The sequence below is a fragment of the Danio aesculapii genome, chromosome 7 (genome assembly GCF_903798145.1).
Source record: "Danio aesculapii chromosome 7, fDanAes4.1, whole genome shotgun sequence".
NCBI classification, from domain to species: Eukaryota; Metazoa; Chordata; class Actinopteri; order Cypriniformes; family Danionidae; genus Danio; species Danio aesculapii.
The window spans coordinates 59,319,851-59,340,097 of record NC_079441.1 but is presented as its reverse complement, the minus strand read 5'-3'; the positions used below and the strand labels follow the sequence as shown (position 1 = coordinate 59,340,097).

Genomic DNA, 20,247 nt, shown 5'->3' with positions numbered 1-20,247 from the left:
TTTAGGTGAAGCAGCTTATTGAAGAAGATAAATGTACAGGCAAGAATTTATTCTGTCCATCAAAAATCTATTGGATTAAAAAGTGGGAGTTAAAAAAAAACTATATGTTAGCAAGTCTGATTAAATGGGTGAAAGCGTTCTTCATTTAGGACAACCCTTACCATTGTACACATAAACAGAAAATAGATGGAATTGCAGTGAGCAGGACCATTGGTTTTTGAACTAAGAATTACAAGGACTCTTTTTTTTCTAATTGATTCATGATTTGTAACACCGATTAAATAATAATTCTGTTTCTTTAAGTTATCACTTTACATTTAGAGTAATATGCATGTATAATTTGATAAATGTTACTTTCTTATTTTAGTCGATGTCTTCTTGAAGGTGTGTCATGAATTGGTTCAGTCTTCACATGCCATAGTTGAGCATGGGGGTGGGTTTAGGAGAGGACAGTCTACTGATGTAGTCTGTTTATTGAGAAAGATGATCTGAGGTCAAATTTGTCTAAATAAGCATGACGCCTCTGTCATAACATTAGCTTTTGCACAGACGCATTTATGATGCCTCAAAGCACTTATATAGCTTCAGTAATGTGAAGACAGAATTTGGAAAATGATACACCTTATGAAAATTAAAACAGATTTACACTATATAACATTGCTTATTTTGCTCTTTCTAGTCAATAAAGACAGTGACATACATTCTCTGACCCCTTTACTGGGTACAACTGCTCATAAAGGTAAATATCTTGTGGTAGAATCTGAATGTATGCATACAGATGAGGTCAAGATCATCTGCTGAAGTTCAAACCAAGCATCAGTGAGTTTGTATGTGGTTGCTGGTGCCAGACATCCTGGTATGAGTATTTCAGAAATTACTAATCTACTGAGACTTTCACTCACTACACTCTAGAAATTACCAAGAATGGCCTAAAGAATAAGAGAGAGAGAGAATATTCAGTGAGTGGCACATCTAACAAGCATTTTTTAGTTTTTAAAAGATGTCTAATAGATGTCTAATAGACGTCTAAACATAGTCATCTTGGCTAAAACAAGGCTAAATTTGGGCTGTCATTAAAAATCTAATAGCCGTCTAAGAATAGGCCAAAACTAGACTAGTCATCTAATAAACAGAAATGAATGACTACACATATTAAGTCTGTCTAATCTGTCTATTTGACGATTAGTCTAGTTTTGGGCTATTCTTAGATGTCTATTAGATTTTCACTGATGTGTAGCCTTGTTTTTGCCAAGCTGTTTACATTTAGATGTTTATAAGACGTCTAATTAAACACAAAATTGTTTGCTGGGAAGTCCTGTTTTAAATTCTTGTAGTCTAAATCAAAACCTTTTGAAGGCAAGCATAATGACTAATGCTAACGCTGGCAGAACTCAGGGAAGGAGATTATAAGCCATTATTTGATTGGCTAAGATTTGGCCAATCAATGACCAAGTTAGTGTTACATGCTTTCCAATGGCAAGTCATGTTGGCATCTTCCTCACGCCCATAGTAAGAAAATGTCTGGTTTAAACGAGATCTGTGGGTGAATGTATTGTGAACACATGAAGCCACTTGCTATATAATTACTAAAAAACAACAAATTGTCAGACTGATGAAGGCACATAGCCAAAACTTTTGGTATTTTATCACCAGCTTTATTTTAACTAAAGAGTGTGGACCAGTTTTGTTCCATCTAGCTGTAAAAAAAACAACAGTAATTTATATAAGTACGTTACGCATATAAGCAGTGATGCAATGATGTAAATTAAATGATGTGCTTTAACATGTAAAATGGAATCACGAAAGTAACACTCAAAAAGTAACTAATGTAAACACCTTAGTCTTATTATTCTCTTAATTAGATTAAAGCAAATAATTCGATTACTGATGTCCATGTAAACATAGTCATTGTCATGTTCAGGAAACCAGTCTGAGACGAGTCGTGCTTTATGACATGGCGCGTTATCCTTCTGGAAGTAGCCATCAGAAGATGGGTCATAAAGTGATGGCCATGGTCAGCAGCAGGCTGTGGCATTGACACAATGTTTAACTGGTATTAATGGGCCCAAAGTGTGCCAAAAACATATCCCCCACACACACATTACACCCCCACCACCAGCCTGAACCGTTGATACAAGGCAGCCTTAGCGATGGGTAATATGGCAAAAATATCACAATTTCATTCATTCATTCATTCATTCATTTTCTTTTCAGCTTACTCCCTTTATTAATCAGGGGTCGCCACAGCAGAATGAACCGCCAACTTATCCAGCATATGTTTTACGCAGCGGATGCCCTTCCAGCCACAACCCATCACTGGGAAACGCACACACTCATACACGGTCAATTTTAGCATACATAATTCACCTGTACCACATGTCTTTGGACTTGTGGGGGAAACCGGAGCACCCGGAGGAAACCCACATGAACACGGGGAGAACATGCAAACTCCACACAGAAATGCCAACTGACACAGCCGAGGCTCGAACCAGCGACCTTCTTGCTGTGAGGCGAACGTGCTACCCACTGCCATATCACAATTTCTTACAGGTAAGCCACAACATCAACAACAGGTGCAATGAGCACAATGATATTTCTTCAAAAGCAGATCGTGGAGACACTTTAGTTGTCCATCATCAAAAATCATCATATCGCACACCCTTTAGTTTATTGCCTTTCTTGTTATTACGTTGAATCATATCAAGATGATGTCTCATTTTAAGTTAATCACCCGATATGCCGATGGCAATGCCACTAGTCAAGACAAGAACAGTTACAAAAATGTTGCTCCACAAGTCTGTCTACATTTGAATGGCTGAGAAGACACAGAAAGCATGCGAAGGGCAACTCCCACATCAACACTTACTTCCTACTTCCGCTTCTTGCAGTCCTAATATCTTTGTATAAAGAAAACTGAGAAAATGCAGATCGCAAGATCTTTTCTTAAGGTGACATTAAATCATTACCAGACTCATACTTCCAAGACAGTACAGTATGTCCTTTTATGGGGCAGTTTGTTTGTTGAGAAGCTAAACAGTCGAAAATACACAAAGGAATTGAACGTGAGAACAACCACGTCCACATGAATATCACTAAGGGGATTTTATCTGCCAACTCATCTGCCTCAGACAATTTCTGATCCCTTTCAACTGAGGGATTTATGCTCTTTCTATGAGGAACGATATCTGTTAAGCACTCAAAAAATGATTTTGTTTAAAAGAAGTTGAAACAACACAATTCTTGAGTTTTTTTAGGGGTGGACAACCTGTTTCCATGTCCATTTAACTTTGTAAAAACTAATAAGTGAATTTAATTCCTTCATGTTGAATCCAGTCTTTCATTACAGTGAGAGTGGTCAATGTGAAAGAGCTGTATTAAAATATTTACTTTAATAAAGATCATATCTGTTATAGCCCCTTCAAATAAAGATGTAGTAATCCAAATTAGACTTTTTAAGAGGTACGGTAAAAGAGGGTGAATATTTTGGACAATCGCCCTACTGTCTAATAGAGAAAAAAAAATAAAATCAATCTACAGATTAGTTATCTGTCTGATAATGGCTTAAAGGGGGCAAAAGTGATCTTTCTGAAAGAGAAAAAATAAATCAATGAACAAATAAATTAACTGCATTTTTTTTTTATCCGTTTTAATTAACCATCATGTTTTTCCAAACCTGTGCGACTTTATTTCTTCTGTGGAACATAAAAAATATATATTTTGATTATTATTCGCCCATACCATAGGGGAGGGATATAAAAACTGTTTGGCTGCCAAATTTTTTGCAGTGAATATATGACAAATAGTTGCAAAACAGTCGAAAAAAGTTGTTGCCTCTTATCAGCTGTCCTGAAGCAAAAGGCCGATTGCTACTGTTAGCAAGAGACTCCAACTTTGCATTGGGTAAAGCTATAAGCAACAAGTGACAGTTTTAAATGGCTTCTTAGCTCTTTCTAAAAAACAACCACATAACCGAAACAGCATAATATGATGTCAATTAACAAGTTAAGGGCATCAGGGTGGCTCAATGGTGAGCACTGTCACCTTTGAGCAAGAAGGTTGCTGGTTCGAGCCTCGGCAGTGTTAGTTGGCTGCATGTTCTCCCCGTGTTGGCGTGGGTTTCCTCCGGGTGCTGCGGTTTCCCCCACAGTCCAAACACATGTGCTACAGGTGAATTGAATAAACTAAATTGGCCATAGTGTATGTGTGTGAATGAATGTGTATTTGTGTTTCCCAGTACTGAGTTGCAACTGCAAAGGCATTTGCTGTGTAAAACATATGTTGGATAAGTTCATTCTGCTGTGGCGACCCCTGATGAATAAAGGGACTAAGCCGAAGGAAAATGGATGAATAAATGAACAAGTGAACTTTATTTTTTAATGTCACTTTATGAACTGAATATTGCCCTATCAGCTTAAACAACACATAAACTGTAGAGTTGACTCAACTTAAAATTGTAAACCAACTTGCTGCACAGCTTTTTTAGTTGACTCAACTCTTAACTTAAGTATTGCACTTGACTTGATTTAAGTGGATTCAATTTAAAAAAAGCTCTGCAGCAAATTGCTTTGCAATTCAAAATAAAAATACAGAAACAAACCCTAATATTACATCACAAAATAAAGAAAACATAACACAATATAACTCAATACAAAAATAATACTAAAAATACATAACTATATATATATATATATATATATATATATATATATATATATATATATATATATATATATATATATATATATATATATATGCGTGCTTTTGTACATTTTCTCGAAAAGCCCTGACAGCAAATGTTTATGTTGCTTTAACTTATATTAATAAGTTAATCAGGTTTCAACAAATGTTTTAAGTTATGAAAAGTTTTACTTAATATGTTTAGTCAGTTTAATTGATGTAAGTTGAGACGACTAGAAAAGTTCATTTGATTTAACTAAAAAATTTAAAACAGCAAGAATTTTTACAGCATAATCACTAATAACCGAGTAAATTTTCTTAAAGAGATAAAAAACGAAAAATTATGTCCATCATTTACTCACAATTGACTTGTTTATATCATTCATTAATTAATTTTCCTTCAGTTTAGTCTATTTCAGAGGTCATCACAGTGGAATGAACCACCAACTTGAATAATTTAAGCTTTATTTTGAAAAAAGCAACAAAAAAAAACAAACTGTAACTGGTTTAAACAAGTGAAGGATGATTAAATAATGACAGAACTGTCATTTTTTTGGGCAAACTACCCCTTTAATAACATGTTCAAATGATCAGACTAAAGAACACGGTTTTACATGACTAATATGGTCTGACCGATTCATGTAGGGCATTAGTAATATGGGACAGACACACAGGCTGATAAACAAATACATCTAAGCCTCTGTATATTCAAATGATCTGAAAGACACACAAAAACAATCGACCTTTCACTCAGAGCACATTTGTTATGATAGTCATCTGTGCTGCAGGAAATTCCTTCATTACTCTGCTTACAATTGGGAGCCCTTGACTGGACAAGTAGCCTAACACATGCCACTCACACAATTTGTTCCCGGTCTTCTCTGTAGGGCTGTGCAATATAGACAAAATGAAAAGTCTATCATTTCATATTATGTTGCTTATTTTGTGGTGTCACAAATACATTGTTTATGGTACTATTTTTTTAGCATATTACACGCTACTACCAGGATGCAGACAGAAACAAAAATAGCAGCATAATTAGAAAGTTGCATTCTTGAAAGTACAATGTTTACATCTGACAATTTGTTTAGCCATATTATATACTGGGCATGTGATAGGTTTAAAAAATTTTTTATGTTTTTACATTTTTTTAATCAAACGTTTACCCTGAAGCTCTAAATAAAGTAAGAAATGTGATAACATTTGAATTGGTAGATTTTCAAGTATATAATTTAAAATATATAAATAAAATAGTCCTTTACATGTGGTTAATGTTTATAAATGTATTAATCGATTCATTTTCCAGAAATGGCACTATATGGTTATATACATACCGTTATCAGGATATGACATGACTTAGTTCTCTGTATCTTTCTCTATATACACACATTTGATCAATTTCTCGCTTGTTTTTCTTACACATATGCAGTGACGTCCTGCAAAGTATCAGATGACCACAGTCTGGATGGGAAGTGGGTTGCTCGGTCAAATCTAGCGAGACAGTGACCACAAAGAGCCCAATGACAAACTCCCAGCACACACACAAACATTAGCACAACGCCAACTGAGGAACCGCCACACGTGTCCACACACACACTCAGTTCTTTCTGGTTCTTGAATCTAATTGGCTGATAGCCGTGCAATATTCTGCCAGTGACAGCACTCGTCCAGCCTCCGCCCACATATAGCAGCAAGCAGAGGACACTCTACAGTTTGACAAATATTGCAGCTGTTGGACAACAATGTACTTTTGAGGCTTTTTAGTCAAGATTGTAGTTGTTTAGATTACAACTAGGCAGTTTATTTATAAGGATATGGCTTATTTTTAAATATTTAGAATTTCGGAGCATCAGATTCTGTGCATGGGCCATCAGCCTGTCTGAGCAGACCAAAGAAAGTGACAGTTGATGTTCAGCCACAAGATGGCGACAGAGACAGCATAAGAAGTCCTTAGGGGAGAAAAAAAAGCATTTTTAGCCCGTTTACACTGAGTGGTACGGTATGGTACGGTTCGGTACGCTTTTATGGCCGTTTCCACTGTCAAAAGACGTACCGAACCGAACTACCGTACCACTTTTTCGGCACCCTTTCGAAAGGGAACCAAACACGAGAAAGGGTACCAAAAGACAGAGCTAGACACAAAGCTGAACACTATTGGTTTACAGAGATACGTCATTCGCTTGCGCAACAAGCCAGAATGAAAACTAAAAACCTGCCATGTTTAAAATACACACACAGCCGAGAGATTACAGCAGAATTATATATACATATAATAATGAGCCATGGTCTATCTGGGCTCAAACAAACCTTGTCGTCGTCTTGATGTACAGCCACAAAGTCATGGAGTAGAGCAGAATCTACCCTGTGCCTCGTAGTTTTTTACGAGGCAGTCTGAGGCGCGAGCGGTTTCGCTTTCTTCCTTGCTTTCGCCGCGTGTCTATATCTGAAATAATAAACTTCTTGAGCTGATGACAATAACCTGCGCTTGATTATTATTATGTAAGGGGCTGTGTGTGTTTATATATTTTCATTTATTTATTTATTTATTTTATATAATTACAGACATTACAGTAGGCTATTTCGCATTGTCATTGATCTGCAGTTATAATCAACTCATGTTCATTGAAAAGTTATTAATAAACATTTCTACACAAGTATTTATGTGTGTAAAGCGTCTTTTTTGTATATATGCTATGTGAGTGACCTGTACAGCTATATTGTAGACATTTCCTCCAGCGAGAATGACGTCGACTGAAACTTTGTCATACACCACGCCCACCAAAAGGGTACCCTTGTTAGTGGAAACGCAAGCCTGATAAAAGTGCCCCATACCGACCCGAACCGTATCATACCTTACCAGTCAGTGGAAACGAGCCATTTCTCAGCACAAGTTTCAAACTACAGCTGAATAGGTCATTATAAATCAGGTAAGTGGCATTCTAAGTCGATCTCTCTATTTTGTATGTTGTAGTGCTGTATTATGCCAAAGAAACTGGTAGTGTTTGATTTGCTTTGTCTTTTTTTGTGGTTAATTATTGTGATATCCTGATTACAACAGAGAAATACTGGGAAATCTTTGTGGACTGATGGCATTTCATGCCGTTCAGCCTTATAATCTTAAAATGTGAGCAAAAATGACCTTTTTTGTTATCACTTTAGAGATTAAGCTAGAGAATCATTCAAATTCTAGTGTTTGTGAACTGGCAACGTTTTCTGCGGTTCTGACGTCAGCTGCAGATGTGAATGGCAGAAGAAAGTAGTTCCTCAAACAAAGGGATTTTAGACTCTGCTACTCGTGTGATTACTGCTACTCGTGTGATATTGCTCTCTCTCTCTCTCTCTCTCTCTCTCTATATATATATATATACACATATAAATATATACATACATATATATATATACACATATACATACATACATACATACATATATATATATACACATAGATACACACACACACACACATATAATTTCATGTGTTTCATATGAAAATGGTTAAAACGTATAATTAAAAAAATAATAAAATTAGCATATTTCACACAATTTTAACATGTGTGCTAATGTGAAGCTTCTGTGTTTGTTTTTCTCTTAGGTTTATTATGTTTGTTATCATAATACTTTTATGATGGCTTTCATGTTGATGCTATGCATTCTAGCATCATTAGTGTTACGATGGTTGTGTTTTGTTTTCACGTGACTAGCGTTGGCCAATTTTAATGACCTTTAAGTTGTCATATGACCTCCTTGTTTGATCTTGTCATTATCCTTACATTTTACATTAACAAACAGATTTTAATAGCTCTAATAGTTTATATATACATACCGCTTTAAAAAAAGTAAACCAAGTTACAGTCATATAACGCCATACAATTAGCATCATTATCCTTTAAAGTAATGTTCACAGCTGTCAGGTTTGTTTGCATCTCACTAGAAGCAGCATACAGAATTCCAAGAAGTTAAAATATTCCTCATGTGTAGTATCTCATGACGACTGCGCCCTTATTGATAGTGGAGACTCGACAAAGTACACACAACTGTTTAAGTCAGCCTATGTAAATATGTGTTAAGCCATGAAATTAATTTGTCACTCAGTGCCTACTGTACTGCTGTGCAGGCTAGATGGTTTTTACTTCATTTTAACATGCACTGATGATTGTGCACATACAGTAAAGAACAGTTAGCACGTAGGCATGTCAATGCACAGGCTACGTGCTGACATCCGAATTTATCAGTCTGTCAGTGGGTAAAATATTGGCCAAAGAAATATCCATTTACCAATACTTAGTTTATTAAAATTATTAGGCAAAACTTTACACACTTACTAACGTTAAATGTATAACAATATAGCCAAGACACTGGCATCTAATTTCTCTTGTCCTTAAATAATATTACATGTGTAAAGGAGAGCTAGATTTTTATTCATTTCAACTATCTTCCCTTTTGGATTTTTCTTTATTATTTATCATTTTTCATTAGGACTTCTATATTGTTGAAATGGTGATTGTGTTTTTTCTTTCTGCATTATCAGTTTGACTTTAACTATGCTGTATTGTATTTATTTCCAGTTCTGACTGCATTCTCAATAAGTAGTCATTTTGATATTATTGTTTGAGTCATATTTTCTGTACTGTTTGGTTATGTTAGTTAGTTTAGTTAGTCATGTCATGTGACATATTGATTGTTTAAATGAACTCAGTCACATATACATGTTGTCATCCTGATGAAAATGAGTTAGCTGCTACACACGGGGTCCACACATGTGCTGTTTATAATATACTAACCATGTGAATAAAGGCTTTTTAACTTTCGCTGTTTTTTTCAAGTGCCTTGGACTGATTATTTGTTTGAATAGATTTGTACGTTTTTGTGTGTGGCTGTGCGTGTATGTGTGTGTGTGTGTAGAGAGACTTGTTTGGATGCCTAAAGTAATCACTCAGTTAAGGTCAGTGCAGTTTCCATCTCAAATAAACATTAGTGGCTGTAAACACTAACAAACTTTATTTCTTTGCCCACAAATTCTGATTATGGGGCCTGTTATTGAATTAAACAGATTTATTTTTACATTGTTCCTTCAATTGTGTCCTCACCACTGAGCTTTATTCGTACACAAATATATACAACCAAAAAAAAGGATTTTTTGCTGCTTGTTAAAACTACATACTTAAAATGAGCTTAAACCACACTATTCTGGTGATTTTTTTTGGGGGGAAACATATTTTTTATGTTCAATCCATTTAAAATTATGTTAACTTAATCGATATGTGTTGGGAGAACATAAATAAACAGTGTGGAGCCCTGCGTTTTTACAGTATATTTTAAGTTGCACTACATAACGAGGTCCAAATTTATGGTTTAGCAGCTGGCACAGTACAGCATAGCCCTCGCAATGAGGAGCACTAAGGGTGCTTTCACATCTGTGGTTCAGTTCATTTGGTCCGGACCAAGGGCAACAAATAATATTTTGTAGCATTTTTCTGCCGTTTTGGGTCCTTTTTACACCACACTCATTGCTTTGGTCCGAACCAGATGAAAAAAACAAAACAAATGCAGTCATGTGACAAAATCCACATCACTCATTGGACAGATGTTATTGAACGTATTTTCCTAAACTGCTTTTCAATTGGTCAGAATTAACGTGCGGGAAAATAAACAAACCTGCAAACACAAAATGTCACTTTTTACTATGGAGGGATGACTGCGCTGGCTTATAGTTTACTATATGGTTTGTATGCATAACTTTAGAAAAACTGTACATTTGAGAATGAAGCGCGACCGGAAAACAATGTTTTAATGCATTGCAAACAGCGAAGGCGCATCGGAGGAGGCGTGGATTAATTTAACTACACTGCAACATGGTCATCTTTCGGAAATATTACCAACGATCCATCAGGTAATCTCTCTCTTTCTCTCTCTCTAAAATTGTTGGCAAAGCAATGGGAAAATGGGATAGCGTATCGGTGTACGGCAGCTGGATTAGTCCAAAAAGGTGCAGTACATTTTGCGGATGGGTATGTTCTAGTTCGGATCATGTTCTCACCACAAGCGAATCGCTCCAGTGTTCGTTTAAAAGCATACCGAGACAACCTCGTCAAGGAGAAGGAGGTCTCGGTACGCTTTTTTGGTCCGCACTCGAGTGCGATTGCTACATTCACACCTGCCCACCGCACCATGAGGGAAAACGAACTCTAGTAGGAGTAAGGCAGGTGTGAAAACACCCCAAGATCCATATCCCACAGAAAAATAAGATTTACAATAAAGACATGTAGAAGCAAGATAAAACTGTATCATTTCTTTCTTGATTGTCTATTTTTGTAGCACACTTGCTTCCAATAAAGGGTAGTTTACCCAAAATGAACATTGTCATCATTTACTCTACCTTTACTTGTTTCAAACCTAGTTTAAGTTTGTTCTTCTGTTGAACACAATGAAATACAATTTGAAGAAAGATTAAAAAAACACTGACTTTCATAGTAGGAAAACAACTATTATGGAAGTCAATGGTTATAGGTTACCAGTTTTTTCCAAAATATTGTATTTGTGTTTAACAGAAGAAAGAAAATCATAAATGTTTTAGTTAAGTAAAGGGTATGTAAATTACGTTAGAATTAACACTTTTGGGTGAACTATCCCTATTAATTAGATTTAGGGTAGGGCATAATGTTTTAATCACATTTGACCCTTTATTTCCACCTACCAGACATTTTATTTCCTAACATTCCATGCAATACAAAAACATCATACTGTAATGAAATAAATCACTTTGATCCAGTTTATATAAAAGTAACACACTTTCAGCACTGCTCAAACAACCTTTACTTCACTGTGAGAGGTGAAAGTGTCACAAACCTGAAAGCAGCAACTTTCACATTTGCTTTAGCAAAAAATGTCACCACAGGCAGGTTTTTCCAACACAGGCTCATTGGAGTGCTTCCGCCAACATTTTTGTGAACCATATTTTAACATACATTTGACTGCAGTTTCTATGTAAAAAATAATGCTACAAGGCAAAATGACACAAACAACTTTTGTTCCTGGTATCGTGAAAAAATAATTCTTTTTGAGCGATTCTTTGCACACCACCACAAATATTTCAATTCAATTTAATTCATCCAATTCAAAAATCACTCGGGCTGCATTTACACTGCATGCTTCATGTGACTGAATTCTGATTTTTTTTCTCCCATGTGGCACAGATCGGATATGGCCCATGTACGTGTATGCAGGAAAAAAATCACATGGATTCTGATTTAGTCAAATCAGATTCAGGCCTTGTTCATATGTGGAAACTTATCCGATATGAATTGGACCTGTGCCCTTGTGTCTACAGTGTAAGCAGTTAGATCGGAATTTCACCTGTCAATGAGAGTCGCGCATCATTATAAACCACAGCGAATGTCATAAACTGACGTTTTCATTTCAGAACAGACTTCAGCAGAGTCCCAAACCTTAAATCTCAAACACAAGGACTAAAAAAGCTTTTATATTGTCATATAGCACAGGTATTTCAGCATTTTAATGAAAGAAACAGAGAGTAACCAATATAAACTATTGTAAAACTGTGGCATACGTCTCGTGCATAAATCAGGCAATGGACCTTACATTAAGATGCCTACTTAAAAATTTAATAAAAGAAGATGGCAAAATGAGAACTTTTCTGTCATAAACTATAGTAAAACAACTTGTCGAACTTGTTAAACCCTGTAAACACACAAAAAACAGGAATGGAGAAAAGAGCGCTCTTTTATTATCAGCTGTCAGTCAGCACCCGCTCTTTTTTTCCTGGTCCTTGTGCCTTTGCCGTGTGCAGTGTAAATGCAGACAATATGAGTCACTTTTAAAAGATAATGTAAGCAGGTCAACAAAAAAATAGATACAGTCACAAAATCGGAATAGACCATCAAGATCTGCAGTGTAAATGCAGCCAAATATATATGATGGGTTATCAAATATGTTAACCTCGCATATCCATCTCTATGGACAACTTTTCTGGTGTGGCCAGTATACTCTAGCTCATCTGTGTTGTACTTGTGATGCAGAGCAAATCGTAACTCAAGATTAAACTAAGTGATCGCAGTGCGCATTTCTTATATGTTTGCTTTTGAATCCATTGTTCAGTGCTGAGTGGATCTGTGCGACGAGCCCCAAGTCTTGGAAAAATTGAGACCGCATATTCTAGTGGATTTGTCATCAGAAACATGCAATGAAATGTTCACAAGACAATGAATTTCACGCTTCACAAAAATATAGGCAGAGACATGAAATTTCAATGAGCCTGAGCTGGGTTTTCCAACTGAAGGCTGTCAATGTGTTAAAAATTACACTGTAAAAGAAAAAAAAAAACTTTTGATGTGACTGGAGCTTGCTCTGCAGTAGGCTGTGACTGTTACTTTTATAGGTCACAAAGAGCAAATATAAAACCAACTTTCACTCAAAAAATAATTTGTGCTGCTTGTTAGGGATGCATGATATATAGACGGCCATATTGTTTAATTGTTAACGTTATCGGTCCGATATCAAAATTAGGCCGATATATTTAAGCCGATGTATAACGTAATTGTACAAAACTTCCTGGCTCACGCATGCATGGGTTGAACTTGTTCAGACTAGTCCAGTACACTATAATGGAGCTCTCATATTGTTTATTCGTTCAAAGTCCATCCTTTCTTTGTGTGGTATTGCTCTGTGTTAATATCTCAGTAAGAAACTATATTCCTTATCGTTATAGATGTTTGATAGAGTTTCATTGTGTATTTTGGTTTGAATTGCCTGTTTACAAGTGTAAACATAATAGCAGTGATGCACACGTGCTAAACAACTAGGGTTGTTTGTAATGTAATATTATTATTTGTTATTATAAACGCATTGCTTGCCGTGTTGTCAATGTAAGATTGTAATTAGTTTGATCAGCATATTTATAATAATCAGCATATTGATAATGATTATAACAAGTGCATGTGATGTCTATTACCATGCACACACATACATAGTGAGCCGTCAGAGCCTTCAGTCACTGAACCTAGCACAAGGTTTCTCTACTGTCCACCACATTTTGTCTTTATATTCTGCACTGTGTTTGAGGGGTTTCTCAACTGTCCACCACATTCTGTCAGCAGTTTATCATGAACCTTTTATCAATCATTTTTTCCCAAAATTGACAGCAAGAACGAACATAGAAGTGTTGTCTGCTGGACAAGCAGCACCTACATGTGTTCAAAAAAATCTAAAAATGGGATGAATTTATGCCGCATTTTCTAAAGTAATACCATTTGTATTTTGCTTTTCACTTGTACGGTGGTTCTGAACTGTCAAAACACCTCTCAAAATGCCTTTTCGGATATTACATATTTCTACAAATGTACATTACTGTAATGTTTTATTCGAGAACATTTAAACTGGTTTCAGTTCTTAGTTCTTTCATTTTCATTTTATTTAAAAAAACATTTATTTTACTTGATTGTAAATTAAATCCCATGTTATTATTTACCCTTTTAACTTATTTCAAGTTGCAAGTTAATTTGATATGCAAAGAAAAGGAAATAACCAATTTTTTGCAAGCCGATTTATGTAAAATCGTGAATATAGGTCTATATAATCACCTTGCAATTTTGAAATTATTGCTTGTTTTCCTTTTGTGTATCGACTATATGGTTCATAAGATCAGTTCAGACTTCTATGAAGTTTTTAAAATAAAAGCAGTTGCTCACTCTATAAAAATATAACATTTTAAAATATTTATTCACCTATATATACAGTTGAAGTAAGTATTATTAGCCCCCTCTTTATTTTTTCCCCAATTTCAGTTTAACGGAGAGATTTTTTAACGGACACATTTCTAAACATAATAGTTTTATTAACTCATTTCTAATAACTGATTTATTTTATCTTTGCCATAATGACAGTAACTAATATTTTAGTAGATCTTTTTAAAGACACTTCTATACAGCTTAAAGTGACATTTAAATGCTTAACTAGGTTAATAATTATGTTAACTAAGCAGGTTAGGGTAATTAGGCAAGTTATTGTATAACGATGGCTTGTTCTGTAGACTATCAAAAACAAATATAGCTCAAAGGGGCTAATAATTTTGACCTTAAAATGGATTTTAAAAAAATAAAAACTGCCTTTATTCTAGCTGACATAAAACAAATAAGACTTTCTCCAGAAGAAAAAAATATTTTTAGACATATTGTAAAAATGTCCTTGCTCTGTTAAACATCATTTGTGTAATATTTAAAAGAGAAAGAGGGGCTTATAATTCTGAGTTCAACTGTATATCGGTTATCTGCCTCCAAATCTTAAGAGTTATTGGTTATCGTTTTTGGCCAAAAAATCTGTGCATCCGTACTGCTTGTTTAAACTACTTTGAAACAACACAATTCTTTTTTTTTTTTTTTACTTAACTGTTTTATGTTCAATCTACTTAAACTTGTAAAAAAATATTAAGTTAACTTAATTGATTTGTGTTGGGACAACATGAAGAAAGCATTTTTTTAGTGTTGTAAATGCAACAACCCCCTTAAAAAGTCAGAATTAACACTGCCTTAGATGACAGCTCTCTTATAATTGCAACAAAAATCTTTAATTCAAATAGTTTGCTGTTGCTGGGAAAAGAAGTTCACTCCTTGTCTTTAATCAAGTGTGCATAAAGTGTCCATTTGAGCGCACTAAACTAAGGCAAAAGCTAAAATAATTTGTCCACAGGCTTTCACTTTTGTTGAGCCAATTGCCATTTCCAAGCAGGTTATTTACTCTTCTGATTAAGTCTGCATTCCTGTATGACCACAGATCTGGATTGTATTCATCATGTTAGCAGTTTGCGCTCTGTAGAGACAGCAATCTGTGTCCTCAGCAAGTGCCCTGACCAGACCGCTGCCCGTCAGAGATGATCCACTGTCATTAAAGGCATGACTAATATTGGGAAAACAGCTGTGAGGTTATGAACCAGAATAGAGCGACCGAAAGAGTGTGGTTTGTTTATGCATAACTATGCGTGAACTACATAATGTCTTTGTTAAGGTTATTTTAGGGGTGTAATATTTAAGGCGTTTAATATTTAAAAGATGGACTGTAGCCCCTACTGGAATGTTCTTGTGTTGATCACATGCATTCGTATAAACGCTACCAGTCAAAGGTTTAGGGTCAGCCTGATTTTTAAATGTTTTAAAATAAGCTTCTCCTGCTCACCAAGATTGTATTTATTTCTTTAAAAATACAGTACAAATTGTGAAATGTTATTGCAAATATTAATATTATTAATTTAATATAATAAATATTAAACACCTAAAATATTATAAACACCTTAAATATTAAATCCCTAAAATAACAAACACAGTCATGTCTAAATTCACAGCAACCAAAGACTTTTTTTTTATTAGTTGGCCCATAAACTCCAGGCAATACCACAGAATTTTTCCAGTTGCCCCATCCATGACAACCACATTGTATGCGCACAAGCAACAGGCACACATTTAGGCAGATCAATTAATAGGGAAATCTAATATTTCAGTATATTGAAAGTTTTGTTTCTGCCAAGTTGTTTCTCTCTTTCTTCATACCTACAATAACCATTCAGCTTTTGCTTTACCACCAAAGAACAATCTTGCATTGCATATATAAATCCAGAAGCAGACTAAAAAAATAAAGTCTGAATGGGCAAGATACTGTGAGCAGCGGTGTAGTTTGTGGTTGGAATAGGCTGAAGGTAACCTATCTACCCCATAACTCAACATTTGCGATTACAACTTCTCAATATCTACTTGTAAATATGATAATTAAAAACAAACCAATCAATCAAGCACACCTGCACCTCAACCTCTCAATGTTCAAACCAAAACTACTTCATTGACTATGAGTCTTAGAATAATTACTTGTAACTAAAACTTTGTACTAGCACCTGATGAACAACCAAAAATAAATAAACAATAAATGAAAATGTTCATTTACCACTGCAATTTACCTTTGCAATTTTTACCAAAGTTGTTACTACAGTGACTAACTAGAAATAATGTGCTAACCTAGGCATGGGATGATAACCAGTTTCAAGGTATACCACGGTTTGGAAAAGACAAGGTTTTAAAACCACCAAAATGTTCTGTTATACCGTTTCTAAGGTATATGTAATGATTTTTAATGTATTTTTTATGTTTCGTAACGAAATCTGTGTTTTTAAAACTAATGAAGAGAGCAGAAGTCAATGATTTATTTTAACTATTTACCCTGACATGTTTCCTAAAATACAATATATTGTGTGGAGAAAAAAAAAGTTTTATTTTTGTTTTGCCCAGACATGTAAAAAGTACTTATTTTAGAGCAGTAATCACAATACCGTGATACCATGGTATTTTTATCCAAGGTTATCATACCGTCAGAATTTTATATCCAATCTTATATAAAACCAGGCTCAGATGGGTACAACCATTTCTCCATTGGCCAAACGTCTGTGTTACACACTTCAATAAAATCACTTCACTAAAACTTCTGTGGGTTACAATCTTTTCAGTTTAGCAGAACGGGTGCCTGACTGAATAGTGACATGTCCTTATTGAAAAGCACCTAATTCAATATCTAATTATTTATTAACAAAAATAATAATTTATTATTTTAAAAAAATAATAATAATAATAAAATGATTATAAGAGGCAGGCCGTTTAATAAATATGTTATAACCATATACTGTTTAAGTATTTTGTGAATACTGGTTAAAATAAATGTTTAAACAGCATCCTATCATTAAGTGGCCATGGAAAAGCCCATCTGGAGGTTTCTCTGGATGGAGGTCCTGCCTGATGACAGGGGTTTCCTCCTGCTCTCTCCTGCCAAGCGTTTATTGGTGGAACAGCAGGAATTCCATGAGGATGTCCTGACCTTCATCACTTTCACAGGCAGACACACAGGGGGAGGATCTAATTGCATTCTCTAGAATCTTCCACATAAGTGACGCGAGTCTATCAGATCCTACACACCATCAGAACCCACGGTACCGTGACGTGACAACATTTCCTTCTTCAACTGAGCATCTACGCGTTTTCTGAAGGCATAGCCCTTGCTAAAACATGCAACCTCCAAAGAAAAAGGGTTGATCGATTTATTACATTATTGAGGGGTCTTACCTGTGGGAGCAACAGCTGCTGGGTCAGGAGTGACTCGGTTCGCCAGATGACTCGTGAGTGAACTCTCCAAACCTAATACCGCAGAGATGACGAGTCCACGCAGCAACAGAACCGCTGCCGCCGACAAGAAAGTCATGGTGTGCAAAAAAGCTTTCAACCAACAATGAATAAATAAACAAACAGAGACCACACAGTATGTTCACCCAGCGGATTGTCAAAAACAAACAATCACAAGTGTGATTTCAACAGTAGTTACACAGAAAGCAGCGAGTTGAAATAACATAAACCGATATCCAACCTGTATTAGAAAAACAAAAGGTAAGGTAGCCCCAAAAAGAAGTAATCCAACCTAAAAAAACGAGCTAAAAATGCATCCACGCTGTCCAAGACGTCAAAAGAAGATCGCGAGGTAAAACTCCATCCAAAAGAGATGGTCAACTCTTCTAATATGACACATTGAAATAGACATCAGAGCATTCAGACATCAGACACCGGACTGGCTTGGAGGATCTGCCTGTATCCCACTTTAGGATCCAAACAGACAAGACGAGGAATCCCCTGTCTTAAATCATCACCCACGGGAGATGAAAACACGCATTTTCCTGCTACAGATCGAGCCAATATCCCAATTCTACACTGGAAGTCTGTTACATCCACAGGAGCCGGCGAATATCCAGCATAGTAAACGCCTCTGAGAGCGAAAGTGTCAGATCCCAATGTGCCGTTTAATCCGAATCCATCGGGACCGTCCGAAATATACGCGTGTGCCGTTCATGTCCAAACATCAAGCGAGTTGAAATGTCAAGTCCGCATAACTGCGCCTGACACGAGGGCTCAGGTCTGCCCCAGTGTTTTGCTAGTTGATGCAGAAACTAAATTCAGGGGGCGGAAGTCCGTATGCAAATCATTTGACAACAGGACGCCGCCGGCTGTTTGATTCCGGCGTTCTCGCCTAAAACTCTCATATGACTCAAAAGGCAGCAGCCGGTGCTTGGAGTGAATGGGGCTGTGCGGCAACAATGAGCTGTGTATGTGTGCTTGCCTTCACTATCGGTATGCACAAAGAAGAGCACTAAAGTTCCACGGGAATGCTGGCGCCACCCGGATACCGCCCGCGCTTTTGTTCATCACTTCCCACTTTTATTTCTCCCATCGCGGACAAGCAATAATTTACAGCCAGAAAATCTTCCAAGTTTTCCTCCTCGCCATGGCCTGTGATTGGCTGAACGGTCCCAACATGGCAGAATCCGATTGGCTGAGGGCGGGAGACAGACGTGGGCTTTGAAAAGACAGACCGCGGTTGAAAGCAGGCAGGAGGTGATAGCTGCTCTCTTTGGTTTCTGGGATGATATTCACCTGGAATATCCGATTACAGGGAATTTTCCCGGCATCCTGTGGACGTGGTTTACAACGGTTTACTAGTTGCAAGTTTCTTAATCATTATTTGTTTCTTCTTTATGTAATTAGGCATGAGATAAATAGGCCTACTCTAAATATATTAAGCGATAGTTCAGCCAAAAATGTAAATTCTCTCAGCATTTACTCACCCTTTTATTTACCCATATTTAAGTGCAATGCTTTTGCATATTTATTCATTTTAGTGAGGGTAATGAAAGTATGTCTAATTTGTGGATGCCCTTTTACAACTGATTCACAATATGTAGGCTAAATGGGCTATATGCAGACTTTTAATTTCAGTCAGCCAACCTCGGCGAGGTTTAAGTATAAAAATGGCGCTAGCGGTTACACTGTCATCTCGTTTTATGCTTAGCTAAATGAACGCTAAAGTCTATTTAACTGAGTGTATTGTAATTACATTACAACATAGATGCTGTAAACGGAACCTTATGTTAGTGAAAATAGTAAACTTTTACCAGAAGTTTATCATTAGCTGAAAAACAGTAGCTGTGCATATAGTCCTTTAAAAGTTGCACAAAATTAAAGTAGCCATTATAAATGCAACCAGAAAGAACTGTAGACATGTGAAAATATATATTAATGCATTTTTATGAAATGTTTTTACAGATTTATGCCATCCTACCATGACTATTTTTGGCAAGGCACATGACGTTGCTGCGGACAAATGTTTGCCGAGTTGTTCCGTTAAAGAAGATGTATTGAAGAATGTAGGTAACCTACTGTCATTGACATCTATAGTCAGGGGTGAATTTGTTGATTTTGGGGCCCTAAGCAATTCCAGCCATGGGGCCCAATTCCTGAAATGCCACCTTTCTACTTTAATTTAGTTTTTATTTATATTGCTGTGTATATATATATATATATATATATATATATATATATATATATATATATATATATATATATATATATATATATATATATAAGTCAGTCTTCTTTTCTCTACCTTTTAAATTGTTAGTTTTCTTAAAATTTATTTACAAGGGCAATTTACACGGTGGCGCAGTGGGTAGCACAATTGCCTCACAGCAAGAAAGTCGCT

General features: G+C 35.9%; 1 protein-coding gene across 1 annotated transcript in view; it reads right to left on the bottom strand.

Annotated features, from left to right (window-relative positions):
- Window positions 1-18,985, bottom strand: part of stim2b (stromal interaction molecule 2b) — a 103,175-nt gene extending 84,190 nt beyond the window's left edge. Inside the window, exon 1 of the mRNA XM_056462281.1 lies at window positions 17,787-18,985. Within this exon, the coding sequence (XP_056318256.1) occupies window positions 17,787-17,922 (136 nt within the window). The 5' untranslated portion in view covers window positions 17,923-18,985. The remainder of the gene's footprint in view (window positions 1-17,786) is intronic.
- Between the last annotated feature and the right edge of the window lie 1,262 nt (window positions 18,986-20,247).